At 23.1% G+C, this 10,922-nt stretch overlaps 2 protein-coding genes across 2 annotated transcripts; one reads left to right on the top strand and one right to left on the bottom strand.

Annotated features, from left to right (window-relative positions):
• LOC127284625 (structural maintenance of chromosomes protein 5) lies at positions 1–9,814 on the top strand. The gene is made up of 13 exons (XM_051310165.1): positions 1–269; positions 1,024–1,351; positions 3,657–3,995; positions 4,181–4,309; positions 4,893–5,100; positions 6,640–6,771; positions 6,854–7,381; positions 7,462–7,591; positions 7,670–8,324; positions 8,458–8,685; positions 8,775–8,954; positions 9,417–9,512; positions 9,595–9,814. Exons 1-13 carry the CDS (start codon positions 196–198, stop codon positions 9,715–9,717), a joined length of 3,150 nt encoding a protein of 1,049 aa, XP_051166122.1. The 5' UTR covers positions 1–195; the 3' UTR covers positions 9,718–9,814.
• A 333-nt stretch (positions 9,815–10,147) lies between these two features.
• On the bottom strand, positions 10,148–10,842 carry LOC127284641 (small lysine-rich protein 1). Its single transcript, XM_051310190.1, has one exon. It carries the CDS (start codon positions 10,422–10,424, stop codon positions 10,149–10,151), a length of 276 nt encoding a protein of 91 aa, XP_051166147.1. The 5' UTR covers positions 10,425–10,842; the 3' UTR covers position 10,148.
• Positions 10,843–10,922: the final 80 nt, after the last annotated feature.

Consider the following 10,922-nt stretch of genomic DNA (forward strand, 5'->3'; position numbering starts at 1 on the left):
ATTGTTATGACGTAAATTATGCGTAACTCTGCAACCGGCGCAACCTAGCCTATTTACAACGGTTTTTTTAATTCCTTCTCAAAAAATGTTTTTGTCAACTTTTGAGACATAAAACCATTCTAATAAGTTTTTATTATAGTGACAGAATTGTGTGATAATTATAATTTTCCTATAAATATATAGTCTCGCTTCACCATGGAAACAATGGATGAGGTAAATTCTAACGTTGAGAAAGGCCTCATTATTCGAGTTTATATGGAAAATTTTGTGTAAGTATATCATAAAACTATGTTTTTTTTACATTTTTTAAAATTATTTTTGTATGAAATTTCAGTTTTATTAAATTTTTGTTGTTTTATGCTTCATTTCGAAAAAATCATTTTGAGGTTAGAATAAACAAATTTTCATATCGGAACAACCCCCCGTTTTAAACAATTGACAATCAAAGCAAATTTTTAAATAAATATTTCTCTTATTTGATAAAATCAAATTACTTTTGTTATTAGCAATTTTAAAAGAGAAAATTCTAAACTTCGCTAATTCTTATAGATTAAATAATTTTTAAACTATTAAAGATGCGATTCTGCAATTTGAAATATAGAATCTATACAATTTAAACTAACGTTTATGACGTTTCTAAATATTTTAAAAATAGTCAGTCTTTACTACAAAATTCACATCTATTTCCATTCGTTTAACCAATAAAAATGTGATATTTAAATGTACATAATATTTAAAAACAAGTGATGATAGAATTATCCAAATAATAAAATTTTTTTCAATATCATCTGCGATAGCATTTTTAACGTCTTTTCAATTGAAAATATGCATTAAAAAAAAAAAATTTTAACCCAATAAAATTACAATCAAAAATAAAAAAAAAAAAAAATTCACATCTTTCACCGAAAAAAAGTCAAATTTATTTTTCATCAAAAAAATTACATAATCATTTCCTAAAAGTTTCACTTTTATTTAAAAAAAAAATGAAAATATAATGTGTTTTATTGTTTAATTTTATTAAAGCACATATGACAAGGCAGTTTTCATACCAGGGAGAAATTTAAATTTGATAATTGGTCCCAATGGTACTGGAAAATCGACAATTGTTTGTGCCATAGTTTTGGGTTTAGCTGGAAAACCAAAAGTTATTGGTCGAGCTGAAAAAATTGCAGACTACGTGAAAGCAGGATGTCAGGAGGCAAAAATTGAAATTGAATTGTTTGAATCTGAAAACAAAACACTTCTTATTACGCGAAAATTTACTTCGCACAATACAACAACTTGGTTTATCAATGGAAAACAAGTGCCAATAAAAGAAATTTTAGCAATTACTAAGCAACTGAACATTCAGGTTCGATATTAAAATAATTTTCTTTTTTAAATTAAATAGCGAACAGGGCTGATAAAAATTAGGATTAAACAATAAATTTAAAAATCTGACTTTTTTTATTGAAATACAATTTTTTTTTATTTCATTTTAATTTTACTTGCGTAACATTTTTCAAAAGTTTATTTTTAATTAATTTATTTCTTAATAAATATTTAAACGATAAATTTAATATTACAAGTATCACGAAATATTTATATTTTTAATAGAAAAATAACATGTGAAAAAAATTTCTAATAATAAAAAAATAACAGTTTTTAAGTAAAAATGACGTCGATGAAGTTCACAACGTTTATGATCAACGATTTAAAAAAAATAAATAAATTTTTCTATGCAAATTAGGATAGTTTTTGGCATATGTGTGATTCTCCGCGTAGCGCACGATTTGGTGTCTGAAACTTTAAAAATATTTTTTTATCGAAATGATAAATATCAATACATATTTTTGATGATAAAGTGTCAAGAAATAAATATCCATGGTGGGCCGGAAAAATTTTGTATAATTTTTTTAAACAAATTAAAAAAAAATTCTTTGCTTGTTGAATTCTATAAAATAGTTGAAATTTGATTTAAAATGTTTATGGGAATTTTTGGGGTAATTCACAAAAATATATACCTATAGGTAGCGCGAACGACAATTAAAAATATTGATTTCGGTAATTTACGGAAATTTTCGAGGTAATTTACGGAAATTTTCGAGGTAATTTATGCAAATTTATGCGGTAATTTATAGAAATTTTGTCTAAAATTCATAAAAATATGTAAAGCATAAATCACAATTAAAAATTAATATTTTGGTAATTTACGGAAATTTTCGCGGTAATTTACAAAAACATATATAGCGCGAACGACAATTAATAATTTTATTTCAGTAATTTATGGAAATTTATGCGGTAATTTATGGAAATTTATATGGTAATTTATAGAAATTTTGGCTATAATTCATAAAAATATGTAAAGCATAAATCGCAATTAAAGATTTTAATGTCGGTAATTTATGAAAAATTTCGTGGTAATTTACAAAAATATACATATATAGCGCAAACGACAAATAAAAATTTTATTTTGGTAATTTATGGAAATTTATACGGTAATTTATAGAAATTTATTTGGTAAGTTATAGTAAACTTACCGGAGCTATGATTGTTTATAATAAATATTTTGAATTTCGTTTGTTTCATTGTGTATTAAACTTGCACTAGTGACGGTCGAAATTCTGTGGCGGGTGGAGACGCTGGGGTCGGTCGAACCGGTGGAACTGATGTTAATAATTTTTTTTTTTTTTTTTTTTTGAGAAAATTATCATTTATTTTTAATTGGTTTCATATGTTTCACATATATATAGACTAAAATAATATAACTACACTTTATTTAACCTTTATTATTTAATTATATTCTATTTTTTTAAATAATATTGAAGGGTCGGTGGATGCCGGTGGAGACGATTTTGTGATGCCCTGTACAAATTTGAATCTTGAAATGTGTAAAAAAAGGATAAATCAATTAGAAAATTGATTACTTCCTTCATGGATCAATTTAAGGAATATAACTTTTACTGTTACTGAAGTAGAACTATATTAACATTTGTCTTTTATTTAAATAATTCAATGTTTAATAATAAAACGCAGAATAACACACAAAAGTGCAGTCAAGTATAAATAGCAAAAAAAAAAGAAAATAATTATTTTTTTGATCAAACGTTTTTTTTATTCAATTCCACTACAATATACAATACTAAAATAGCAATAGAAATTGTATTTATTAGTGCACATTGCTAAAAATATTAACTTTTTTGTTTAAACATCCTGTGGGGACAGGTGAAATTTTGACGTTTTCAGCCTTAAAAACCACTTTTCACGAAAAATTATAATGTTAAATACAAAAATAACTTTTAGTTTTTTTTTGTAGTCACAGAAATTACCTTTTTACATTGGAATCGAAATATTATGTGAATATTATTTGTGATTTTTCTTTCACAACATGAAAAAAAGCAAGTTGTGCGCTACGCAGAGAATCACTCATATATATTTTTTAATTATATACTTATGAAGGCATACATTAATAATTTTTTTATTTTAACAGAATAAATATGGATAAAATTAATTTTTAAACTTTATACAAAATTGAATGTAAAAATATATTAAATATAAATTTAAAAAAAAAAATGTAATATTAAAAACTGATTGATTTAAATTATTGCAGTCCTGACACTGATTGGTACAATGAAAAAAAGAAATGCAATTTTTTTTTTTCTCGTTTTTCTTTTTAGGTTGACAATCTTTGTCAGTTCCTTCCACAGGATAAGGTGCAAAGTTTTTCAGAAATGGATTCTAAAACATTATTATTGGAAACAGAACGTTCTGTTGGAGATCCACTTTTGCTGGAACGTCATGAACAATTGATAGAGTATCGAAAACAACTCAAAGAAATAGAAGTTGAAGTCGCTAATAAAAGTCGGTCATTGGAAAATAAAATACAAAGATATGACGGTCTTAAAGATATTGTTGGAAGTATTAAGGAAAAGAAAACTATAAAAAATAAAATTACAAGTTTAAACCAAAAGAAAATGTGGATGTTGTATGATCAATTGAGACAACAATTTCAAGACGTAATTATCTAATTTTAGTTTCATTCTAAAATATATTGTGGATGTTAATTTTTTTTTTATTGTTAAAATTGTTAGATGTTAATTGGTTTTTTTAAAATGAAAATTCACATATTTTACAAATTTTATAACATGAATAATTAAGTTATAAAATAATAATGATAATAAATTATAAAAATACATTTCAGTCAAAGAAACAAAGAGACGCTGCTGCAGTGCAAATGAAGGAACTAGATGAACAATTAAAGCCGATGAATGGAAAAATAGACAAAATCAAAGCCCGCATTAATGTGATACAAAATTCAGTGAGAGACAAGGTATTTTCATTTTAATATCTTATTTTAGTAAGCTTTATAAAATCAAATTGATATTTTTTAATGATTTCAATTCAATATAAATTTAAAAAAAAAAAATTCTTTTTGTTGGTAAAAACAAATTAATTAATTCAAATTTCTATTACATCCAAATTCAATTAATTGAAACTTAAAATTAACGAAATTTCAATTTTAATATAATTATAATTATAATTTTAAATTCAATTTTAAACTATTATTATTATTATCGTTTATTATTGAAAAAAAACGAATACACTATTTATCAGAAAGTAAATCTATACAAGTGGAGTTATATCATCTTTTTGCCACCTATTTTCAATAAATAATTTACCTTTTTACCTATTTTTAAAAAAAGGTAGCGTGGTCTCTACTTTAATGAGAACATCGAAATATAGTAGGAAAAGACATTTTCTCAATTTTTAATTTATTATATTTTTATTAAAATTCATTTAGAAAATTTTGAAAAAAAAATTTTTCTTCTAAACCATGAAAGAATCTTGAATTTTATTTCAAAAAATTTTAATAGATATGATTATTTTTCTAATAAATTTTTTATTGTTCATAGACTAGTCAATTCTCTGCAAGAATGGCAAAAGTAAATAGAGCTAATGAAGAAATTCAATCTTGCGAAGATAATATAAAAGATATCGAAGATACTCGTGATCGAAAAATTGAACAAGAACAAGCTTGCGATCAAACGATTAGTGGTCTTCAACAACAGAAAAGTAAACTCGACAATGATTTACGTTCTATACTTCAAGAATTTGGTTCAGGTAAATATAAATTAAACTTAAATCTAATTATTTATATTTACAAATATCTTTTATCCATTCTTTTAGCCATTCTTTCAGACATTTCCAGACCTCTTTTCTAAATTTATCACTATTTATTAATTTTAAATAAAATTAAATAAAATAATTAAAATTATTAATTGTTATTATTAATAATTAGTTAATTAATTTTTTATAAAACTCAAAATTCTCTAAAAATCAAATAAAATGTCAATCATTTTGGAATCTAAGGATTTAATTTGAAAAAAGAAATCTCTTATTCTTTAAACTTTTTTTTTGTTTTATCAATAAACTAGTAATATTTTTAAATTTAAAAAATTTCTTTTGCGATAAAACTAATTCTTTTAATCTCTTAACATTAAAGGACTTGATTTAAAAGGAAATTAGTTTTATGTTTAATAGACAAGGCCTCGGATTATATCAGATTATATATACGACTTTTTCTAACTTTTTTTCGAAAATGCTACGTTTTCGACTTTTTTACAATTTTTTTTACAAAATTTTTTAACAAAATTCGTCTTTTTTAGTATACATTGCAGATCTTCTTTATTTCAATTATTTAACAAATTTTTTCAACTAAAACTTTTCTCTAAATTAATTATTTTTAATAATTTTAATGAAATTCTTCACAAATTCAATTATCTTACATTATTTTTCAATTAAAAATTTTATGAAATTCAACAATTGTTTACAATTTAAAAAAAAAATCAAATAAAATCTAAAACTTTTTGAAATTTAATAATTTCAATTATAACTCTTCCGAAATTTAATTATTTTTAATGATTTATATAATGGTCTTCGAAAATTCAATTATCTGAACGCATTTTTCAATTAAAAACTTTTGAAATTCAATTTTTGATGTAATTTCTAATAAATTTTTCATCAACAGAAATCACCAAAAACTTTTAATTTAAAATCACTTGAAATTCAATTAATTTCAAAAATCTGAATTGTAAATCATTGAAAATTCCATTACTTTTAAAAAATGTTATCTAAAATTATTTGATAAATTATTTTCAATTATGTACAATTTAATTTTATTATTGTCTGAAATTTAACAAAATCTTTTGAAATTTAATTATTTATAAAAATTTCAACTATAACTCTTCCAAAGTTTAATTATTTTTAATAATTTTAATAGTTCTTTAAAAATTTAATTATTTAAAAAAGTTTCAAATAAAAATTCTAAAATTGAATTGTCAGAATTTTTTTTTTTTTTTTAGAAATTTGTCTAACAAAATTAAAATATAAAAAATGTACGTCTTCTATTCTGAAATACTCAAAATAAATTTTCTTGATAATATTCCTGTAGAATTATTTTTATTAAGGAATTAATAAAATGTATTTAATATTTAATAACATTAGTTATTTATTAACTAATTAAATTTAATGAAAATAAAAAATCAACTTTGGGACTTTTTTTGCGCTTTAAAGTCGAACCGAGGCCTGAATAGATGATTTTTCTCAGTGTATTTAAAAAAAAAAAAAATTATTTTTTAATATGAATAATAATTCTTTCAGAGGAGGCTTTAGCGGAGCAACAAGTTCAGGCTTTACATCTAGTTGATAAACAGAGAAAAATTATCGATAGTTTGAGCAAGAATATGACTACTTTAAAATACAAAGACGATCAGTTTAATCGTGACCTTCGAAGTTAGTAAAATAAATAAATTTAAAAAAAAAATTTTGAAATTAAAATTCAATTACTTTTTTTACAATATGTAATTCATTTTAGATCTTGACAGAGAATTACAAATGGCACGAGCAGTTGATGCTCAACGACTTGAATTGCTTCGACAAAGAAATCCAGATGCATATAAAGGTGTTCTTTGGTTAAGGGAAAATAAACACATATTTTCTGCTCCTGTACATGAGCCAATGTTTCTTAATATTAATGTTAAAGATCCAAAATATTCGAAATATTTAGAAAGTACAATAAGCTACAATGATATGATTGCATTTGTTTGTGAAAATTCTGAGGATATGAATTTATTAGTGAATTCATTGAGAGGTCAACAAAAATTAGTTGTCAATGTTGTTCATTCAGATCCTAATAGAAATGTTCGAATGAATCCAAATATTCCAATTGAAGAAATTGGTCATTTTGGTTTTGAACATTATTTAATTTCACTTGTCGAAGCACCGCAGACAATTATGAAATATATCGTTCAAAACTTTCACCTCGCTAATATTCCCGTTGGATCGGATATTGTTGAAGAAAATGTTGATCGCATTCCGGATTCTTTGAGCTACTTTTTTAGCAGTTAGTCTTATTTTATTATCGAAACAATAATATTTAACATTTATTATTTAGCATTTAATCTTTTTCATTTTTCTTTTTAGAATCCAATAATTTTTCCGTGAATAGATCAAAGTATAGCGGTGAAAAGTCAGTACGTCAAAATACAGTATCGGGAAATGGAATGCTTTCAATAACTATGGATACTGCAAAACTTAATGGAATTCATAATAGGTTTGTGAAAAAACTTTAATACAAAGAAAATAATTAATTTTTTTTTTTTTAAATATAAATTTACTTTTTTCTTTCAAGAATAAATCAATTGAAACAAGACAAAGAGGAAGTTGCGGAAGAGATTCGTGAATTTGAAACTCAAATTAGTCATGCGAATGGACAATTGATTGAATATCGTAATATTAGAACGAATTATCAACAAAAAATTGGACAAATTGAAACGTTAAGATCAAAAATTCGAATGGCTGGGGAAAATATAAGAAAATTACAGGAGAATAGAATAAGTATTGAGGAAATTCAAGCAATGTACAAATCTGAAATTCAAGATATGATTAAAACTCAAATTTCTCTTTATGAAAAATTGAATACCATATTGGAAGATTGTTTTGTATTTGAAAAAGTAAATGGTCAAAGTAAACTTGAATTGAAAATAGAGCAACAAAAATTGAGACAATATCAAAATGATTCACAAGAATTACGCGATAAATGTGACAATGCTGAAAGAATATTTAAAAATCTTGAAGAAGAATTGAGACCATTGAAAAATGAAGTTGAAAATCTTTACAAACAAGCATTAGAGAGTACAAATAAAATTAATCCACAAGATAAACGTTTTCAAAAATTTAACACTGTTTTTGAAAAATTACCAAATTCAATTGAAGAAATTGATGAAGAATTAAGAACCGCTCAAGCAAAAGTATTTTGTATGGGAAAAAATGATGACAGTGAAAATGTATGTTTTATGTTACAAAACAATAACTAAACATTAGTAAAACAATTTTTGTTATAAATAATAATAATAAAATAATATAGTAATAATAATTGTTATGAATAATTTCTTAATATTCAATTTTTTGTTTTTACAGATTTTAAAAGAATTTGAAAGAATAACAAAAGAAGTGGAGGAATTAAAAAAATATGTGGAAAATAAAACAAAAGAATTGCAAACATTAACGACAGAAACTGAAAATCTTCGAAATCAATGGCTTCCAATTTTGGAGCAACTTGTTGATAGGATAAATGATAATTTTAGTAGATATTTTTCTGAGATGAAATGTGCTGGAGAAATTTCTCTTACTCATGAAGAAAATATTGTAAGTTTTTATTTTCGTTTGTTTGAAAATATTGTATGAAAATATTTATTTGAAATGAAATATTTTTGCAAATTGATTTAAAATTTCAGATGGACTTTGATAAATATGGATTAAAGATTAGAGTGAAATTTCGAGATGTTGATCAATTGCAAGAATTGACTAGAACTCATCAGAGTGGTGGTGAAAGAGCCGTAACTACAGCAGTTTATATGATTTCATTGCAGGAGTTATCAACAGTTCCTTTTCGTTGTGTCGATGAAATAAATCAGGTAATTAATTAATTTTTAATTATTAAATTATTATTAGTTTATAGTTTTACTGTGGTAAATATATCTTAATGCAGTTTTTTTTTAATTTGTATTGAAAAGCTAATTAATTTTGTTATTTTTATGAAATTATATAAAATTCGCAGGCAATAATTGTGAATTAAAAAGACAATAAATTTTTTTTCTAAATTCAAAAATTTTTTCGACTTGTTAAAATAAGAAAAATTTTTTTACTTTTTTTTAAGTAGTAAATTTTTTTTTCACTTTAAAAAAAAAATAATTATTATTTCACAAAAAAAAGGTTTAAATTAAAATACTTATCTACTTTTTGTTATTTTTATTTGTAATTTATTTTCTCTAATTGCTATATGCAAAAAATCAAAAAAAATTTTACAAACAAAATAATTATATTTTTCAACCAAGTTATATTTATTAATAAAGAGTTAATATTTTCTTATTTTTTAGGGTATGGATGCTATTAACGAAAGGCGAATTTTTGAATTAATTGTCAATATTACTGGAAAAAGTAATAGTTCTCAGTATTTTTTACTTACGCCAAAGGTAAGATTTTGATGAATTGAAACAAAAAAACTTATCAATATTATTGAAAACAAATAATAAAAAAAAATAATTCTATTTTTAGTTACTGCCTAATCTCAAGTATTCGGATACTGTGACCGTTCATTGCGTTTATAATGGACAATTTATGGTCTCCCATGAAGAATTCAGTGTAACTGAATTTTGTCGTTCTCGTCAAAGAAATTAACAAAATAATGCAAATTTTACTTAACATAATCGAAGATTTAATATTTTTAAAAATTTAAGATAAGAAGTTAGAATATATAAATATATTTTTGTTTAAATGTTCTAACAAATTTTCCTTTAAAGGTATATATGTGATAATAGCTTGAGGTTCTATAAACAAAAAATTGAACAGTATTTAAAAAAAAAAAATTAACTATGAGAGTTAATTGACAAATATATAATAAAAACACTTTAAGATATGTTACTAAGAAGATATTTATCGTACTTGTCAGAATATAGATATATTTTTTTAAAAACAATTTCAAAATTTTAAAAAGAACTTTTATTCTACTAGACTAACTGCCAAATTTCTGATATAATAATAATAATGTGTTTTTTAATTTAAATATTTGTATTTTCGTTTATATTATTACCATTGTAGGTTTCAGAATTTTATCGTTTCTTTCCTTTTTTCTTTTTCTTTTGCGCATCTGGCCATGGAAATCCACGACATCGTAAAACATCCATAATATTGTGACACGTGTAATATGCATTTTCCATCACTTCCTCATTAAAAATGTCCATTGTAAATCTAGCTTTTCCTCCACTTCGTTTACCTCCTCGAGATGTTTTCTTTGAGGGTTTATTCTTTCCTCCATTTGCTGTTTTACCGTTTTTGCCATTTGTTTTTCCATTATTCTTTTTTTTCATCTTTCCTGGAGCCGGCATTTTTTTTTTTAAAAAAAAGATAAAAGGAAACCTATAAAATGTATTTTTAATTTATTAGTTTAAAAAAAAAGTATTCTTGTATTTTTCAACGTCAATATGTGTATTTTATACCTCGTTAATTTGTATCTGATGTAATTCAACGTTGTACGAAAAAAAAAGAAACGTTAGTTTCTAGAATCGACAAAGCTGCTATGCAACCGAAATTTAATCGATAAACACTAATTTATTTAAAGTCATTTAACTTTATATCCTATCATATAATTTACATGTATTTAGAATAAATCAAAATGTTTTTGTTTTTAATTTTTATCTACATATGGAAATTAATATCTTTAAAAAAAAAAAACTAGATAAAAGTTTATTTATATGTATATATAGTATATGTTAAAAATGTTATACATAATAAATATACATATATTCTTTTAAAAATAATAATAATCTTTTATTACTTGTAAAATTTTAATTACAAACAAATTTTCAAAAAACTTCTTTTTTACT

The sequence above is a fragment of the Leptopilina boulardi genome, unplaced genomic scaffold (assembly GCF_019393585.1).
Source record: "Leptopilina boulardi isolate dan_hultmark-lab unplaced genomic scaffold, ZJU_Lbou_2.1 LbouV2_121, whole genome shotgun sequence".
Taxonomy (NCBI): Eukaryota; Metazoa; Arthropoda; class Insecta; order Hymenoptera; family Figitidae; genus Leptopilina; species Leptopilina boulardi.